The sequence below is a fragment of the Oncorhynchus mykiss genome, chromosome 5 (genome assembly GCF_057628025.1).
Source record: "Oncorhynchus mykiss isolate SJ-2025 chromosome 5, ASM5762802v1, whole genome shotgun sequence".
In the NCBI taxonomy this organism is placed as follows: Eukaryota; Metazoa; Chordata; class Actinopteri; order Salmoniformes; family Salmonidae; genus Oncorhynchus; species Oncorhynchus mykiss.
Genome location: NC_143026.1, coordinates 28636269 through 28657043, shown reverse-complemented (window position 1 = coordinate 28657043; position 20775 = coordinate 28636269). Strand labels below are relative to the sequence as shown.

The following is a 20775-nucleotide window of genomic DNA, read 5'->3' as shown; positions in this document are numbered from 1 at the left end:
TTTCATATTGTATTGATGTGTATATTTGTTTAAATTATAGGGCTCATCTGTAAAATATACCTTGCTCTCAGCACGACTCCCTGTCAAAATAAAGGTTCAATCAAATAAACACCCAGGTACCTTCCCCACTCCTTCACACTGTCTATTTCCTGACCCAACCTCTCCTACACCTCACACTACCAAGTTTAGATTTGTATTTCACCACCCCTCAATTCAACCCCCTCTAGCCGTCTGACTCCTTCATTTTCATTCTCCTCAGAGATCCAGACGCTTCTGTAGACGTGAGTCATGAAAGGATCCATCTTATTCCTCATCAACCTTACCAGAAAAAAACCCATCGGTCTCCTTCGCTCTGCCTCTCCCACTTTCTCTCTCCTTCTCCAGACGCTGTATCTCTCTCAGATTACAGATATGCATGGGAGATACTGAGCAATGGGGATACACTCACAGTGCATGGGAAGGTTGCTTGGCTCACTGGCTTCGAGTCCCTTTGGTTCAAATCAAATGTACATCATTCAAAAGACGCTGGTCCTGAATATGCAGAATGAGCAGGAAATGGGGTAGACATTAAGCTTGGTTCAATGGATCATTATTAACTCCATCAGCAGAAGCAGGGAAGAGGCAGCGAACTTAGCCTTTCCACTGGGGAACATCCCCATGTCAGTTAATTAGGCAGAATGTGGACACCACAGAGGAACTTGATACGGTGCAGAGCACGTGCACATCTTAACCAGTTGATAACAACACATGGCCTCAACCTCAGTCAGACTCACACACAATTCCAGTAGCCTACAAACAAACACAGACACCACACACACACACACGCACACACAGTGACCCCTGGCAAACAAATTAACATAATATGTAAATTGGTATTAATATCCAATATCCAATATCCAACGTCCATGATCAGACTGCCTTCCTAAACTTGCATTGGGAATCATTCAGAAATATTTGTTGAATGCCAAACCAAGCAAATGGAGTAGACCTAGCTTCCTGCCAGAGGATTCCCAACTTCATTTACATAATGGTTCCACCAAGCGTGGCAGTTATTCTATTTTCATCATCTCACTTCCCGTTGGCTGGCACGGGAGAGTGTTCATCAGCATTCACCACAGGTATCTAAACAGGGAGGATTGCCAGAGGTATACGGCTGGGGCGACAAACCGCCTATCAGTCTGTCCATAGTGTCACTCCTTTAGCTCTCCCTTCCCCTCTTTCTCTCCTTGTGCTTGTAAGTGCTTCCAGTCTGTGTGTGCTATTGCACCTGTAGCAAATAAACAGAGAGTAATCAAAAGAGAGCAACCAACTGTGCCACCTCCCAGATATAATAGTCTCTCTCTTAATTTTCCTCTGCTCTTTGCTTCTCTTTCTCACCCATCTCTCTCTACCTCTATACCACTCCCCTCTATCTCCTTCCTGCAACCCATCTCTCTGCATCCCTTTATCTACCTTCTCTCTCCTTTTCCTTGTGCTCTTCTCCCCCCCTAGAGGGAATGGGTGTAAGCTGCTCCTTTCTTCCACTCCCCCTCTCCTCGCTCTCTCTCTCTCTTCCTCAGTAATGTGCTCCATGCTACACCATTAGAGGCTAGCCAGAGAGCAGGGCTAGGGTCAGGGGGAGGAGAGAGGGATAGGGGAGGGGGGAATGAGGCAAAGGGGCTGGAGAGGGGAAGAGGTTGAGGGTGAAGGAGTGAGGGATGCGGAGCTGGTTGGCAGAGGAGGGTAAGGGAAAAGAGGGACACTAGAGGGTTGGAAAAATTAGGAGGAGAGGGAATGAAAGGAGCGAGTGACAGATGGGAGACGAGGACACACAGAGCTGTTTGTGTGTGTGCGGGTGTGTAAAACTCCCTGGGCCTTGTTCTGTCAGGGAGCCAGCTGATGGATCTACCCCTCCCTGATCAAACACATCAATCAATAACACAGCATCAACACTACAGAGGAGCACAGCGACACAGACATGATTACTTAAAGTGCACTGCACACATACCACCTACTACCACTACAAGGGCATAACTGTACACAGCTCTCTGCCCCAGCCTAGCCAACTATCCCTCAACTATTATCTCCATTTTAACGTTGCTAGTGTATCAACCTTGTATCAACACAAAATCTCCCATATACCTTTGCTACAGTATGTTTTTCCTCTCAACAACATTTCCTCTGCCCTTCCTAGATCATCCATCTCCTCTCAACAATCTTCCACAAGGTATCTGCCCTTTCTAGGGATACCAATTGAATTTCCCTTTGTTTTCATCCCAAGGACAATTGTTCTCAACTGTCTCAGTGGCCTCCACTTGTCCCCAGCAGCACATACTGTACATAGAGTCCAGTATGAGTGGTACATGGAGTGTCACTGATGGGATGTAGGGTGTTGCCAAGGCCATATGATCCACACAGACCTTGAGGAGCTCTGATTCCATTACATAACCTGGTTCGCTGTCTCGGTCTGATAATGAGAGGGCTGTGTAGCAGAGGTCTAATGGCCAGCCCCTGCAGCCAATCTGGGGGAATGGTAATCGAGATCAGATGAAAACAGCCCCAATCTGTGAGGAGCCGATTTCTCTTGTAGTAGCAGCATGTTAGTTATAATTAAGGTCAATTAAAAGACTATGGAATCCAGTTGCAGCTGATGTGTGTTTTTGGGCTTACTCTCAGGACTCAATCTCTGTATGGTTGGTGTGCTGCGTCAATATGTCACACTGTAATCACCATGGCAAAAATCTGTCACTTCAGATGCCTGCCTCTTGACCCAAGGTCAAAATTAACTTTGCAGATGTGATTTACTGCCATTACCCATCCCCTGCACTAGAAGGGCTCTGATTGGCTAGTTCCTCTAGAGAGGCGATGTACTGATTAACGGGCAGGCTGATAGATGAGCTGTTTGATTGGCGAGCCAATATATCTATCTGAATGGCATTGGCAGACTGGCTCCCTCATTTCAAACAGGGAAAACACACAAGAGCTAGGTATCAGGTCCCAACAGCCTTAAATAGTCACTGGTGTTCTCCTCTCCATCCCGCCTCCAGGTGGATATCTTCCGTCCCAGAGCTCTCATTCCATTCAGTCCCTTTCAGACCAGTGGGCTGGAGAGAGATGGCCAGAGAGGGGTCAACTCTCCACCAAAAACAGGCTTGCCCATAGTCCCTAAAATACTACAGTGAGGTGGAAGTGATTGGGGAGAGGATAACTCAGGAACAAACAGATGCTGTGCAGGACGCCATACCCCTTCCCCGGCCTAACCCCCCAAATGCTCTGCCTTCGGTTGGCAGGGTGTCTGTTGGCAGCAGGACAGGGTTTGAGCTGAGGTATAAAATTAGCTCAGACAAAGATTCAGAGGTTACATGCTTCTAATGAAGCTATTGATTTTTGATGAGCCAAAACAGAGCGCTTTTGTCTTTAGGAGCTGTCAGTGGATCTCTTTTCGTGACTTCACTGCATCACATTACCCAGCACTGAGACAAGCCAGAGACAAAACCTCGAACCAAAGCAGGATTGGTCCAAGACACATCAAGGAACCGTTCCACACAATACATGCAGAAACACCATGGCATGTCACAGTCAGCAAGCAAAGTAGACACACACCCTGTAGACATGTGATGAGATGTGCACACACACACACACACACACACACGCACACACACAGAAAAGGACACTCACGCTATGCAGTGAGAACCCTGGGGTTGAGACAGCTGTGAGTCCAGCTGCAGATAAAACATGTGGAAGAGGTCCCTGGGCTGGGCATCCACCCTTCTCACCTCTCATCTGCCGTCCACACCACTCCCCTTTTCCCCTCTCCATTCTTCCCTCTCCACAGAAACTTGCATTAATCAGTAGATTTGGTATTATTAACTACGCCACATACAGTATGAGACACTACAGAACAGATATAGCACAGTCAAGTCAACCTACTTTTCATACTGAGTCACGGTGCCCTAATCAGAAGTAGGCTATAGCTTAAGTTTTCCAGCTAATGTCTCAAAAGTACTAATCATATAGGGCCCCCTCTCCATTACTTTATTACTTATCCAGTCGGTTAAGATCTTAACATGGTGGTGACAGTCCTTGCCAGAGGCCTCTCTAAGAGCTTCTAATAATGGATCTCCTCCCAAAACTACCGGATGTGCTGGGAAAATATCTAATACTGGTACTTGACTTTACAGTGGCCAAAACACCTGTCAAGTCGTACATAATGTTTGGCATGACAACAAACACAACAGGGGATTTGGCTAAATTGCTAATTGATCTGCTACCGGACTAGTAGTTTATATTCCATTGTATTCATTTATACACACGTGATGGTTTCTACAACAAACTGCACATCAAAACCTGGCAGATCCAACCTCTGCTCCTATCTGTCCTTCACACCTTCAGTTGCCATGGGGAACCACATCCAAGGTCTGACAGCAGTGATGCTGGGCAGGCTACTGTTTGTGTGCAAGGACACACAACATGCATGTGTGTATGCACACACTCACGCAGTACGGACATACAGTACACACCAACACACGGCCCCATTCACATTGACAAAACAGTGCAATCTGGCATTGTTCTTTAAATCAGCTATGCTTTACTTATTCTGAGCACTTATAATGTCACTTTTCACAACGGCAATTAGAGCAAAATTATTTTGACTGCAGTTGGCAATTATCCCCCCGTCAGCAGAACAAGTCTCATTGATCTGTTGTGTTTGATAAATGTGTCACCAGATCCCAGTAAACATCATCTTCCACTATCATGAGGGTTGCAGGTAAGTTTGATAGATGAGATGAACAAGGTCCTTAATCCACATTGACAACCATAGCCTATGTTCAGTGACATGTTAGACCATGTTAAAGCCCAGGTGCCTTTTAATACAGCAACATAACATGGCTGGCACTAAACGAGATGGGCGTCTAGCGGATCGATATTTCTAGTCATTAAAGTCAGGTGATTTTGGGTAATAAAGGCAAGCATGGCAGATGGGATGGCCATCTTGTGATGAGGTAATAGCCCTGCTGAAACCTGGCTAAACCCTACACTGAGGATAACCTCCACCTCTAACCTCTTACTGTAATATTTCATACAATCCTATAAACTGCAATTTCATCCCTATCTGTCTTTCTGTGACTGCTGCCTCTACTTGGCACCTGTTTTACACTGCAGGTACCTGTCATAAAGACAGCAGACTGTATGTTCCTGTTTCAGAATGTTCTTCCAGCATGGCAGTGGCTGGGATGAGGGGTGCTTACACATCAGCCCGACCTTGCTTCATCCTGCCTACTCCTCTGAGATGTATACACACACACACACGCACACACACACACACACACACACACACACACACACACACACACACACACACAAACACACACACACACACTCACACAGGTCCCTCGGAATCTGGGACACTTCTGTTTGCGCCCCACACACACGTAAACATGCTCACGCCCATACATTGCTGTTCTTTTCATATATCAGCTTAGCAGGAAGACTGAATATAGGGCAGAATTCTTACACACAATAAACACCATGGTCTGTGCAGTTCCGGCCGACTGGGCTAGGGTAGACCTTTACACTCATACCCATATACGGGTTGAAAACGGCAGATTTGGACACTGAGAAGTGCCTAAATTAGAACGCAATGGCTGCACAGTAAGATGCTATACATGATGGCAGAGCTCAGGGTCTCCGCCTCACAGATATGGATGGGTTTCGACTGAGATCCATTCTGAGAACGGCACGCGACAAGATCCCAGAAATGTTCCATACTCAGATAAAATGTATTTCTCACCATTTTTTTGCACAATTGCTATTTTATTATTATTTATTTTATTTAAATGTTTTATTAAATTGCTATTTTATTATTATTTATTTTATTTAAATGTTTTATTAAATTTTGTGGTATCCAATTGGTTGTTACAGTCTTGTCCCATGGCTGCAACTCCCGTACGGACTCAGAAGAGGCGAAGGTCGAGAGCCAGTGCGTCCTCCGAAACACAACCCAGCCAAGCCGCACTGCTTCTTGACACAATGCCCGCTTAACCCAGTAGCACCAATGTGTCGGAGGAAACATTGTACACCTGGTGACCGTGTCAGCGTGCACTGCGCCCAACCCGCCACAGGAGTCGCTAGTGCGCGATGGGACAAGAACATCTCTGCCGGCCAAACCCTCCCCTAACCCGGATAGGGTCCCTAAATATGGGAACTTTACATTTAAGAGGATTTATCCACTTCAAATAAGTGTAGCTGAATAGGAGGAGACAGGTTAAAGAAGGATTTTAAAGCAATTGAGACATAAATTGGGCTGTTCTGAGGGCAAAGGGGGGTGCAACTCAATATTAGGAAGGTGTTGCTAATGTTTTGTACACTCAGTGTAAGATCACTATGTTTGATGTACAGTTACAATAAGACATGGCATTATAACCTGGGTTGTCCTGAACAGAATGTGCCCACATTTATTGTATTGTGAAGAAAATTTGCCGCAGACCATACATTTGAATGCACTCATGACATTATATACGCACCAAAATAACGCACCAATAACGCACCAAAATAGCGATCTGCTACTCTGAATTACCTAATGAAAGATCCTATTTTATAATTTAGCTAGTCATGTTGGCAATAGAACAAGCTTTCAAATTATGCCCACCTGACCCAGATTGTGATTTATAATGGAACGTTTTTGGATTGCATAAACAACAGCAGTAATTGTGTAAAGGCGGGGATGCAGGGCTGTGTTCCAACAAATACAAGTGTGCTTGCTCTAGTTCCTCAATGGCACAGCTAGGAGAGATAAAAAAACACCTTATATTTGAAGACTCTTCTTTGAGTCAAAAGTGCATTTAAATTAATCAGAAACTGTGGAGGTGTGTGGCCACGTGGAAAAAACAGTTAGACCTCTTAAATCCTTTTAATTATTTTTCTTATGTTACACCTACCCCAAAACAAATGCAGCGAAAAGCACAGTAAATGTAAAATGCACATGAAATCAACAGTGTAGTGTTTGGATTCAGTCTTGTCAGGTAAACTGTTGTCTCCTCACCTTTAGTCTAATCATTTCTCTATAATCTCCAAACTGTTCCCTTTTAATTGTTGTTTAGGGTATGTTGTGGTGAACTGTCATTACAATTGCTTCCTGGGAACCTGGACCACTTTTGGAGCGAACAAGTGCTCTCAAATCGTTTGCTGATGTCGAACACAGATGACAATTATATTCCTAATAAAGCCAATTTAGCTAGCTAACATACACCTGGAGAATACACCTAGAGAATACAAGTTATATTCACTATGGCTAGCTAGCGTTAGCTATGGCTAGCTAGCTCGTTTTCAATGAGAGCTAAATAACCAGCTAGCTAGCAAACAATGAAAACAGTATAATTTCCTAATTCAAAAAACACTTCAACAGGCTCTGTTTCATGTTTCATAGTTGCAAGTACCCCTAGCGCACTGTTGAATTATTTAGTCATTTAAACTAGGGATACACCGATATGGTATTTTTGGCCGATACCGATATCCAATATATTCTTTGCCAAAAGAAATTAGACCGATAACCGATATAAAGAGACGTGTGACCTTTAAAGCATTCTAGTACAGTTAAATAGTTGAAACACACACACACACTGACCAAAAAGTTGTTTTGTTGGCATTTACGTATGTCCCCATTACCAGTAAAACATAATCAAAACATATTTATTTCACGTACTTGCTGTGATGTTTCGTTGTTCATTTGTTCAATCTCAACCAGGATTTCATCATACATGTCAAGCAGTGAAGTTTCAGCTCTGTCTGTCCGTGGCCTCTCTTCCTCGGTGCGCACTGTCACTGTGTCCGTTTACATCTTGTCCAGCTGTGTCTGTAACATTTAACGTAAATCCTTTTTCTTGTCTGGATTGAAGTAGCGGTCCTTGTACATAGCATTGAGCATGGTGGCGACACAGTAATGCGGGTCAGATAGAATGCCACCAAATCGCTTGTTCACAGCCTCTAGTAGAGTACTTTAAGTTTTAACCCCACGGTCTGTTTCGGCAGTTTTGTTGAGCAGGCGTTTCAATGCCATGACAGAGGGTATCATGTCTGCTGCAGACTCAGTTGATGAGCTTATTTCTCGAGTCAGTTGTTCGAATGGAGCTAGCTAGTGTGTTCATGTTTCCAAGTTTCAAACAGGTTCTCAAATTCCATTGAAATGGCAGCAGCGGTATGAGAACCAGCACATTCTTGAGCAATACAGCTTTCCTCAGTACGAAATTCTCGTCGACCCACTGTGCTGTCAGACTCAGCATGCTCATGGGGCTGACATTGCTGGTCCAAATGTCAGTCGTGAAGCTAATGGCAGTGATGCCTATAGTACGTAGCACATGGATGTGCGTTTCAACAAAACTGTGTAACTCCGGTAGGGCAACATCTAAGAAATAGAGCCTACTTGGTAGTGTGTACCGGAGCTCGAGGTGCTCGACCAGTCGGCGAAAGCGAACATCATCCACGACAGAGAATGGTTGATTGTCAAGGGCAATGAATGCCATTATCTTGGCATTAATGGATTCCGCCTTTGAGTTGTCTCGCTGAAATGTTCTTACTCTTTCAAATGAGTCCTCAACTTGAACTTGTTTAGTTGTTGGACGTTGGCGCTTAGTATTTTTCTTATTTTGTTCTGCGTAGCGCTGTATTTTCCATGGCGTCATTAAGTCATCTACCTACGTTATATAGGTATGCACGTCATCGACCTACGTTATATAGGTATGCACGCCATCTACCTACACTATATAGGTATGCACGTCATCTACCTACGTTTATATAGGTATGCACGTCATCTACCTACGTTATATAGGTATGCACGTCATCTACCTACGTTATATAGGTATGCACGTCATCTACCTACGTTATATAGGTATGCACGTCATCTACCTATGTTATATAGGTATGCACGTCATCTACCTACGTTATATAGGTATGCACGTCATCTACCTACGTTATATAGGTATGCACGTCATCTACCTACGTTATATAGGTATGCACGTCATCTACCTACGTTATATAGGTATGCACGTCATCTACCTACGTTATATAGGTATGCACGTCATCTACCTACGTTTATATAGGTATGCACGTCATCTACCTACGTTATATAGGTATGCACGTCATCTACCTACGTTATATAGGTATGCACGTCATCTACCTACGTTATATAGGTATGCACGTCATCTACCTATGTTATATAGGTATGCACGTCCTCTACCTACGTTATATAGGTATGCATGTCAGCTTCGACATCGGTTTTGCACATCGGCGTTAAACTAGACATCGGGCCGATGCTGATGTTGGTATTTTTAGCTAATATCGTCCGATTCCGATATGCTTACCGATATAACGTGCATCCCTAATTTAAACTATTTATTTTTGAAAACTCTCTGTTTTTGCCATAGCCCTTCTTGGCTTCTAAGGGTTTGAAAGGTGAGCAAGCCTGTCCGAGGTGTCAGACTTGACGACAGTTGCAATCCATCGGAGCGCTGTGATTGGTTGAGGCAGGGCTTAGCGAAGGGTCAATTGGCACACACAGATATAGCACAGTCATTATGCAAGCAGTACGTAGCAGTTTCAGCAATGTTTCTAAAAATGTTAATGCAAAATGTTAACAGCTTGGAATTCCACTTACAGAAGGTCTAAGACAGTGCACATCCCTGGTCATTGAAACATTTATTTTGTCATTTTTAGTACCTATGAAGGAAGAGATCATCCTCAAGGCCAAAGCAATTCTAGAAAGAGTGAATGCCTCTGAGGTCACACTGTAATGGTTTTATCATTAGAGGACTGCATCCAGGAGGTTATATAAAAGAGGAATGAGGTACCCCGAAGCCATATCATGTCACACACACACAGGCGCGATTGCACATACAAACGGACACACGCTCACACACACAACGCATTAGCAGGTCTTGAGTCTAGTATTGTATTAAGTCTACACCCTGTAGAAATAGGAAAATGTATTACAGCCCAATGCATTGCAATGAAAATACACAACACATTCTACAGCATCCCTATATTTGATAATACTTTCTCCACTTTTCTCAGCCAACCTAAAACCCCAACTGATTTGTAAATTGTGATGATTGAGAAGCTGCATTCGGAAACTATTCCGACCCCTTGACTTTTTCCACATTTTGTTACGTTACAGCCTTATTTTAAAATGTATTAAGTATTTTTTCCCCTCATCAATCTACACCCAATACCCCATAATGACAAGGCATAAACAGGTTTTTAGAAATGTTTAAAAAACAGAAATACATTATTTACACAAGTATTCAGACCTTTTGCTATGAGACTCGAAGTTGAGCTCAGGTGTATCCTGTTTCCATTGATCATCCTTGAGATGTTTCTACAACTTGTTTGGAATCCACCTGTTGTAAATTCAATTGATTTGACATTATTTGGAAAGGCACACAACTGTCTGTATAAGGTCCCACAGTTGACAGTGCATGTCAGAGCAAAAACCAAGCCATGAGGTCAACGGAACTGTCTGTCCCGTAGAGCTACGAGACAGGATTGTGTTGAAGCACAGATCTAGGTAAGCGTACCAAACATTGCTGCAGCATTGAAGGTCCCCAAGAACACCGTGGCCTCCATCATTCTTAAATGGAAGACATTTGGAACCACCAAGACTCTTCCTAGAGCTGGCCGTCTGGCCAAACTGAGGAATTGGGGGAGAAGGACCACGGTTATGGAGGTGACCAAGAACCCGATGGTCACTCTGACAGAGGTCTAGAGTTCCTCTGTGGAGATGGGAGAACCTTCCATTAGGACAACCATCTCTGCAGCACTCCACCAATCAGGTATTTATGGTAGAGTGGTCAGATGGAAGCTAATCCTCAGTAAAAGGAACAGCCCGCTTGGAGTTTTCCAAAAGCCACCTAAAGGACTCTCAGACCATGAGAAACAAGATTCTCTGGTCTGAAGAAACCAAGATTGAACTATTTGACCTGAGTGCCAAGCGTCACATCTGGAGGAAACCTGACACCATCCCTACGATGAAGGAATGTGGTGGCAGAATCATGCTGCAGGGATGTTTTTTCAGGGGCTGAGACTGGGAGACTAGTTAGGATCGAGGGAAAGGTGAACAGAGCAAAGTACAGAGAGATCCTTGATGAAAATTTGCTCCAGAGCACTCAGGACCTCAGACTGGGGTGAAGGTTTACCTTTCAACAGTACAACGACCTTAAGCACACAGCCAAGACAACGCCGAAGTGGCTTCGGGACAAGTCTCTGAATGTCCCTGAGTGGCTCAGCCAGAGCCCGGACTAGAACCAGATCGAACATCTCTGGAGACCTGAAAATAGCTGTTCAGCGACGCTCCCCATCCATCCTGACAGAGCTTGAGAAGATCTGCAGAGAAGAATGAGAGAAACTCCCCAAATACATGTGTGCCAAGCTTGTAGCGTCATACCCAAGACAACTTGAGGCTGTAATCGCTGCTATAGGTGCTTCAACAAAGTACTGAGTAAAGGGTCTAAATACTTATGGGTCTAAATACTTAGAAATACTTATGTAAATTTGTAATTTCATTGATTTATTTGTATAAATTTGCACATTAAAATGAAACGTGTTTTTGCTTTGTCATTATGGGTTATTGTGTGTAAACTGATGGGGCGTTTAAAAATAATCCATTTTAGAATAAGGCTGTAACGTAACACATTTTGGGGGTCTGAATACTTTCTGAATGTACTGTATGCATGAAGATATTGTAGTGTAGACAACTTTCTTTTTACACATACTGACAGGGTATATCATCACTTTATGGAGGGGTTATCATTAATTCATTATGCCGCTGTCTCACCCTTATTCCAATGCCAACCTTGGCATACAGCAAGCAATGTTTTCAAATGTGTGTGTTGTATTGAAATGATTGCAGCCAACAATTGTTATTAATTGGTATTGCAGAGGTTCCCTCTCCTTCTCTCCTCCCTCTCTTTTGCCGTCTCTCATTTGGATGGTGTTGATGTGGAGGTCAGAGATAAAAGCTGGCCTGTGACAGATGTTCTGAACAGGATATCCTCCCTGTAAGACGCCCCTAACATTGCTGAGACTGTTTGCCATGGTATGAACAACCGTCACGTGGAGCTACGGGCTCCCTCCTCTGCCTCTGCTCTCCTTATTCTCTCTCTCTCTCTCTCTACTATTTAATCTATATCACTCTGTTCTCTCCCTTTCTCCCACCATCCTCAGACTTCTCCAAGATCCCACCACTCTACACACCGACCTCACGTTGTCTTATAGTGATGAGAATACACACACAAGACATCAACAATGAGGTGTCATGTCACCATCATTACCCAGGTAATGAGCAAATGAGCCATGATAATTTAAGGAGCAGGTGGAGATATCACTGTAGCCCACAGCACAGAACACTGAATCAAGAGATAGAGGCAGCTGCAGTGCACCCTATTGGAGAAAATCCTTTTAACCCTTAATCTCACAGGTAGAGCTGGGAGGTTTACATTAAAACAGGCTGTTCTTTAAAGGAAGAATAATAAACTTATAGGGGAAGGAGGGAAGAGATCACTCTTTCCCTCTCAGCCGAGGATGGATGAACAGTCTCTTTCACATACTCATCTAGGAAAGTGACTACAAAAGCCAGCCTATCAGAGATATGTGGCACATACTACAGCAGGTCCACAGGAGGGGAAAATAATAGAACCTGAAAGGCACATTAAACCCAGCCAGCAGGACATGACGACTCAGCTAGGAGATTAGGAGAGGGGAAGAGTGGAGGGAGACAGAGAGGATCCCTGCCTGTCTCCCCACACCGCCCCCGACCCTCTACGACTCCACCCTCCAAGAGGAATGACATATGGGGAAAAGACCAGAGTAAAGAGCATAACACCCTCCTGGGGACAAGCGGGCAGGGCATGTCTAACTGAACAAACACAACCTGTGCATGAGCATCTGTGCATGACTGGTTAACACATGGCGGGTGTGTGCGCGTGACTGTGTGTGTAATTAAATTGTTAAGTGTTAAGTGTAACCCGTGCTGTACAATGGAGGGAGGGAGACAGGTTGAGAAAAGGAGGAAATTAACGAAAGAGAGAGAGGCAGAGAGAAATTGACACCATCCTCAGTCAACCATACCTTGCGTCTTCGGTCCCTCGATCGATTCCTTTTCTTGTTCTTCTCCTCCTCCTTATCCTTCAGCTCCTGAGCGGCGAGCTCCGCTAGGTCCTTGTTCTTGCGTAGCTGCTTGGCGGCTTGTGCCATGGTGCAGCAGCTGCTATCGCCGTAGCTCCAGTCGTCACAGTAGCGGTCCCCGTCCCTGCCCCAGCCCAGGCTCTAACGACGGCTGTGGCTGCCACTGCGTGTGTGTGACGGTGGCGCTGGGAGCGCCTGTGTGTGTGAGACCGAGCCCCCAGCAGCCACAAATGAGATGCTGCTAGTGTTACTGCTGCTACTCATCCAGTAAGGCTGTGTTGCACTGATATGCCTCCCCTCCCCCTCACCCAGCACAGACCAGTCACGCAGTCCTGTGCTCAGCACGGTGGGGATCCTGCTGCAGAGCTCCCTCTCTCTTTCTCCCTCTGGTATGTCCTCATCTGCTTCTCTCTATCCTCCTCCTCTACTGTCCTCTACTTCACTGACCAAGCTGCTGAGAACTGTGTGTGTAAAATAGAATTGTAAGGGCACACGAACTGCAGATTCCTTCAAATAATTTTTGTCTCTTCTTGCCTCTTCCACGGTTCCACGATTCCCTCAAAGGAAAAGGACAGCAATCCTGCAGTATAGCAGAAATGTTGTTATTCTTCAATCAAATATATAAACTGGGTGGTTCGAGCCCTGAATGCTGATTGGCTGACTGCCGTGGTATATCAGGTCATATACCACGGGTATGACAAATAATTTATTTTTACTGCTCTAATTACGTTGATTACTAGTTTATAATAGCAATAAGGCACCTCGGGGTTTGTGGTATATGGCCAGTATACCACCGCTAAGGGCTGTGTCCAGGCACTCCGAGATGCGTCGTGCTTAAGAACAGCCCTAGCAATGGCATATTGCCTATATACCACACCCCCTTGGGCATTATTGCTTAAATATACAGCCTTTTCTTGCTCTGTTCTAAATGCTGTTCTATACATCTTTGGGTTTTCAAAGATGCATAGACAAGTGTTGGTATGTATTTCTCTGTGTGATTTATTGACATGGAGTAGTAAGTAAGATGGGTCTGTGTTCACCCTAGCTGATCAGGTTCTGTTGTGTTTTACAGTCAGCAACAGACAAGGAATAAACACCAAAAACATGTGTGTTTCATAAAAATTGCATGCACGTTGCCGCCCTGTCTTCTCCCTCTCCTTTTCACTGTAGAACAAATAATGAATCATTCCAGAGCTAATAAGGACCTCACACAAGCATTGATCGAGGGAAAAGAGAGCAAGGGCAAACATGAAGTAAAAAGTAAAAATTCTAGTCGCTCAATTTATTTATTTTCCAGTCACACTAAATGTAATCTCAGCGCTATATGTGGGATCCTTCTCAACGCCGGAGACATAGAACCAAAGGAATTACACTGACATCATGGTGGGGGTCTCACTCACTCTTCATAGTCTTAAGACAGCAGCCACTTGACCGGAAACACATTAGTCATATTTATTTACGGTTGCCATGAGCCAATATATCAGCACACCTGCATTCAACTGCCTGGCTTGAGAATGCAACTGAATCGCTTTGCTCATTCCAGTTAGCCTACCCGCAAAATGAAGCATTAAATCAATACTGAGCATAGGGAACACATATTCAAATATATGAAACTGTGCATTCCTCAGCCAAGCATTTTTATTTAAAAAAGTAATTAAAAGTATTTCCCATTAAGGACTCATAGATGAATAGGGGATGTCTCCCTGGTGATCAAGCAATTTATTTATTGAGTGTGTGTGTGTGTGTGTGTGTGTGTGTGTGTGTGTGTGTGTGCGTGTGCGTGTGTGTGTGTACAGTATGTCAATAAAACCTGCATTGATTTGGGATCTTTCCATTCATCACTTCTTCATGCGTTATTCAATAGGGTACAAACTCCACCTACCACTACTGACACCAAGCAGGGAGGGAAATGCCTTTGGTGTGATTGACAGCTTTGGACTTTATTTTGACTGATGGTAATGGTCCCCAATCAACTGGAGGCAATAAACACTCCAAAATATGGTTCAATAGCCCCAGGAATAGAATGGGGGATTATTCTGTGTTCAACACAAATGTCAAATGGGAAATGGCATACTAGGCACATCAATGTAGGCTAGGCAGTATTCCACTCTAACTGATGGGGCAGGTTCCAATTAAGTTTTTCCCCATGTGTCAAAAATGTCAATACACTATGAGAATATATTTTATACTTGCAAATAGTCTGGAATACTAAAATATGTATAATACTGCCACCTACTGAAATGTTGGTGAATGATATCATATAAAAATATGTTTTAATAAGGACATAAGGCATTTTAATTTACAACAATAAGACTACTGAACCTGTACTCATACCTCAATAGTGCAGACTATTGTTGTCAGATCACCGAAAATCAACATCCGACATTCCAAATATAGACAGGCCAATACTGAAAGCCTTCTTTCTATACGTTCTCATCTAACCACCAACGCAACAGCCCAAACATTTGGACCTGTTCTATTGATTTCAGCATGATATCATGATATAGGGTACAAATGGGGTGGCAGGGTAGCCTAGTGGTTAGAGTGTTGGCACTAGCAACCGTAAAGGTTGCAAGTTCAAATCCCCGAGCTGACAAAGTCTGTTGTAATGCCCCTGAACAAGGCAGTTAACACCACTGTTCCTAGGCTGTCATTGAAAATAAGAATTTGTTCTTAACTGACTTGCCTAGGTATATAAAGTTAGAAAAATAATATTGATGGAAGTGTTAAAAAAAAGTGTTGCTAGGCATGTCTACTTACCGTGTTGGCGACCCACAATGCAACACTTCAAAATGTAGCTAGCTGTAGTCTACACATTATTACCAGATTCCATGTAGCTGTTAGTTTTAACAGGACTTGCAACCTTATCTCCCCCTCGCGCAATTGATTTGAATGTGATATCAATATGAGTAAATGGAAAATAAGTGTTGCGTTTCTCTTTCTGTTTTGGCGACCCCCAAATCAAATTGCCTCTCTCCAAAATGTAGCTGTCTTCTGCAGGTTGTTCTCTAACCAGTGATGTAAAAAATATCTCCAGTTTCCGTGTTCTTTCAGTTGTGTTAGTTTCAACAACGCTACCACCTGATCCCCCCCCCCCCCCCCCCACCTAATCGATATCAGTGATTTATTGCCACTTGTCCAAACACCAGGGTTTTGATGCGTGTTGCAGTTTATAAGGTGCTCATTTAAAAAAAATAATAATAATATGATTACTGTTGTTGCACTTGTGTAGATAGTAGATTTTAAGTTTAGGTTTTCAATATGTAACAAACTGTTTCTGCATATTGCTCATTGATTTGGACACCAGGTGTCGCAGGAAGAACAAGACGTTCCTCAGGGACCCCAGCCACCCGAGCCATGGCCTGTTCTTCCCGTTTCTATCACTCAGACGCAGGCAGAATAGGAGCACCATGGAAAAACTGTAAGACTGGCCAATAGCTTCTACCCCCAGACCATCAGGCTTCTACCCCCCACCTCAAAGGACATTTCTACCCTGCCCTCACCCCAATAGACATGTATTATGCTGAATAGTCACGCCTAGTCGACTACTCACCCTGCTGCTCCTCCTTTGGACATTTTCCATCCCCTCTAATGGACGTTAACCCTGCCCCCACCCTCAATGGACATTTATCATCCCCTCTAATGGACGTTAACCCTGCCCCCACCCTCAATGGACATTTATCATCCCCTCTAATGGACGTTAACCCTGCCCCCACCCTCAATGGACATTTATCATCCCCTCTAATGGACGTTAACCCTGCCCCCACCCTCAATGGACATTTATCATCCCCTCTAATGGACGTTAACCCTGCCCCCACCCTCAATGGACATTTATCATCCCCTCTAATGGACGTTAACCCTGCCCCCACCCTCAATGGACATTTATCATCCCCTCTAATGGACGTTAACCCTGCCCCCACCCTCAATGGACATTTATCATCCCCTCTAATGGACGTTAACCCTGCCCCCACCCTCAATGGACATTTATCATCCCCTCTAATGGACGTTAACCCTGCCCCCACCCTCAATGGACATTTCCCATCCCCTCTAATGGACGTTAACCCTGCCCCCACCCTCAATGGACATTTATCATCCCCTCTAATGGACGTTAACCCTGCCCCCACCCTCAATGGACATTTATCATTGTATTTATATCTATTTGTATTATTTTATTTCACTTTGTCCTGCGTTGTTGGAGCTCGTGCCCTGTAATTACATCTGCAACCATGTGCATTATGTGACAATTAAACTCTCTAATCTCTAATGTCTAATCTAATCTCCAGACTGTGTTTTGACGTTGGGCTATGTATCAAAATGACTTGTCAACAGGAAGCAGCGACAATACATTTTCAATTTATATTTTAGAAACATGAATGTAACTTTCAACATTAATTTCCAATGGTATTGTACAAATTATTTATTTTGATGATAGCCTATTCCAATAACAGAAATGTCCAAATAATGTTATCCCACAGACCGTGCACATTCGGAGTAGACATTAACCCACAGACCGTGCACATTCGGAGTAGACATTAACCCACAGACTGTGCACATTCGGAGTAGACATTAACCCACAGACCGTGCACATTCGGAGTAGACATTAACCCACAGACCGTGCACATTCGGAGTAGACATTAACCCACAGACCGTGCACATTCGGAGTAGACATTAACCCACAGACCGTGCACATTCGGAGTAGACATTAACCCACAGACCGTGCACATTCGGAGTAGGCATTAACCCACAGACCGTGCACATTCGGAGTAGACATTAACCCACAGACCGTGCACATTCGGAGTAGACATTAACCCACAGACCGTGCACATTCGGAGTAGACATTAACCCACAGACCGTGCACATTCGGAGTAGGCATTAACCCACAGACCGTGCACATTCGGAGTAGACATTAACCCACAGACCGTGCACATTCGGAGTAGACATTAACCCACAGACCGTGCACATTCGGAGTAGACATTAACCCACAGACCGTGCACATTCGGAGTAGACATTAACCCACAGACCGTGCATATTCGGAGTAGACATTGACCCACAGACCGTGCACATTCGGAGTAGACATTGACCCACAGACCGTGCACATTCGGAGTAGACATTAACCCACAGACCGTGCACATTCGGAGTAGACATTAACCCACAGACCGTGCACATTCGGAGTAGACATTAACCCACAGACCGTGCACATTCGGAGTAGACATTAACCCACAGACCGTGCACATTCGGAGTAGACATTAACCCACAGACCGTGCACATTCGGAGTAGACATTAACCCACAGACCGTGCACATTCGGAGTAGACATTAACCCACAGACCGTGCATATTCGGAGTAGACATTGACCCACAGACCGTGCACATTCGGAGTAGACATTAACCCACAGACCGTGCACATTCGGAGTAGACATTAACCCACAGACCGTGCACATTCGGAGTAGGCATTAACCCACAGACCGTGCACATTCGGAGTAGACATTAACCCACAGACCGTGCACATTCGGAGTAGACATTAACCCACAGACCGTGCACATTCGGAGTAGACATTAACCCACAGACCGTGCACATTCGGAGTAGACATTAACCCACAGACCGTGCACATTCGGAGTAGACTTTAACCCACAGACCGTGCACATTCGGAGTAGACATTAACCCACAGACCGTGCACATTCGGAGTAGACATTAACCCACAGACCGTGCACATTCGGAGTAGACATTAACCCACAGACCGTGCACATTCGGAGTAGACTTAACCCTCGTGTAATTTATAAAAGCATCTGACTTAACATGTGATTTCAATTGAATTGAGAAACGAAAGAGTAGCCTAAGAAATAATTATTACTTTAAGTAAATGGCTTACATTTAGAAGCTTTCAGCAGGTAAGCAAAGATGAGTGCCTGGTCAGCGAAAAGTAGCATGCGCTATGTTACTGTTTCCCGCGACTGGGACTGACAGGTGCACACGAGACAAACAGAAATTAAGCCGATGGTGGAATACAAAAACTTTATTGTTCTCTTAATGTGACAAATTGGATAATCAAAACTACATTGCAAATAGATTTATGCAATTGATTTCTTGGAAAGAAAATTGAAATGTAGGTGTTAAAGTCAAGCAATCTATCCATGTGGAAGTCCTTTCATGTCCATTCAGTTCAGCAATGCTGGTCAGTATATGACCACTGTGGCATAGTCATGGCCTTGTTCAAACTTGACTGAGTAGGATGGAGGAGCACCAGCATGGGACACGGTGGCATAGCACAAATCATCTTCACCTTCCTGTTATTGTAACAAAGGGATGAGGACAAATCACTATTTAAAAGAAAACATCAAAACATCAAATCCTTTCAATAAACCACAATTCCAACTGTTATTAATTTATAACATTTATAACATGCTTATATGTGGTGTGCCAGCCCACTGTACTGTTTATGCACAGAAAACCAAAAAAGCACTATGGTGGCAAAGTGGAGGAAAAGTGTGAGGCAGCTACATAAAAACATAATTATGTCATGGTATTATTGCCTTTTCTTCTTCTCCTCTTCATAACGACACTGGACGGTGACTTTTGACCACAGCCCTCTGGGCTTCCACCCAGGCAGCTCTGACCCCTTTACTCGGAGGGAGCATTGGTTGTGGCTGGCATTTGATCGACCAAGCTCCTTGAGTTTAGAATCCACATAGAACAAACACTGCTGACCCTCTACAAGGGCAGAGGACTCACTGCTCAGCTCAACCACTTCGGTCAGGGTCACAAACTTCAGGCTTACTGAGATCTGGTGCTTCTTCTGGGTAATCCAAGTGTTTGTCTGTTTCTCCTTGTCCCCTTGAAGGATGAGGAAAGAGAGAGGTAGTTGAGGAAAGAGAGAGGTAGTTGAGGAAAGAGAGAGGTATTTGAGGAAAGAGCGAGGTAGTTGAGGAAAGAGAGAGGTAGTTGAGGAAAGAGCGAGGTAGTTGAGGAAAGAGAGAGGTAGATGAGGAAAGAGAGAGGTAGTGAGAGGTAGTTGAGGAAAGAGAGAGGTAGTTGAGGAAAGAGAGAGGTAGTTGAGGAAAGAGAGAGGTAGTTGAGGAATGAGAGGTAGTTGAGGAAAGAGAGAGGTAATTGAGGGAAGAGAGAGGTAGATGAGGAAAGAGAGAGGTAGTGAGAGGTAGTTGAGGAAAGAGAGAGGTAGTTGAGGAAAGAGAGAGGTAGTTGAGGAAAGAGAGAGGTAGTTGAGGAAAGAGAGAGGTAGTTGAGGAAAGAGAGAGGTAGATGAGGAAAGAGAGAGGTAGTGAGAGGTAGTTGAGGAAAGAGAGAGGTAGTTGAGGAAAGAGAGAGGTAGTTGAGGAAAGAGAGAGGTAGTTGAGGAAAGAGAGGTAGTTGAGGAAAGAGAGAGGTAATTGAGGGAAGAGAGAGGTAGTTGAGGAAAGAGAGAGGTAGTTGAGGAAAGATAGGTTTGAAAACATCGTAGTGAAAAAACAACGATTTGTGTCCATTCTAAAACAAATTCAACATGCAAGATTATTCCCTTCTTTAGAGCGCAACATTTATTTCCCAGCCTTTGATTACCATGCAAATCACAAAAGTACATCCCTAATGTTGAATGTCAAAACAAGCAATAGAAGGGGAGAAACGTACCTG

The 20775-nt window shown here is 44.2% G+C and overlaps 2 protein-coding genes across 9 annotated transcripts in view; both read right to left on the bottom strand.

Annotated features, from left to right (window-relative positions):
* ank1b (ankyrin 1, erythrocytic b) overlaps window positions 1-13756 on the bottom strand; it is a 77269-nt gene extending 63513 nt beyond the window's left edge. For all 8 annotated transcript variants that reach the window (XM_036977199.2, XM_036977202.2, XM_036977201.2 and 5 more), the window contains exon 1: window positions 13096-13756. In XM_036977199.2, the coding sequence (XP_036833094.1) occupies window positions 13096-13221 (126 nt within the window). In that variant the 5' untranslated portion in view covers window positions 13222-13756. The remainder of the gene's footprint in view (window positions 1-13095) is intronic.
* A 5391-nt stretch (window positions 13757-19147) lies between these two features.
* Window positions 19148-20766, bottom strand: LOC149983231 (uncharacterized). Its single transcript, XM_090234383.1, has 2 exons — window positions 19925-20766; window positions 19148-19433 (listed from the first exon to the last, which is right to left on the bottom strand). The coding sequence occupies exons 1-2, from the start codon at window positions 20723-20725 to the stop codon at window positions 19323-19325; spliced, it is 912 nt and encodes a 303-aa protein (XP_090090509.1). The 5' UTR covers window positions 20726-20766; the 3' UTR covers window positions 19148-19322.
* Between the last annotated feature and the right edge of the window lie 9 nt (window positions 20767-20775).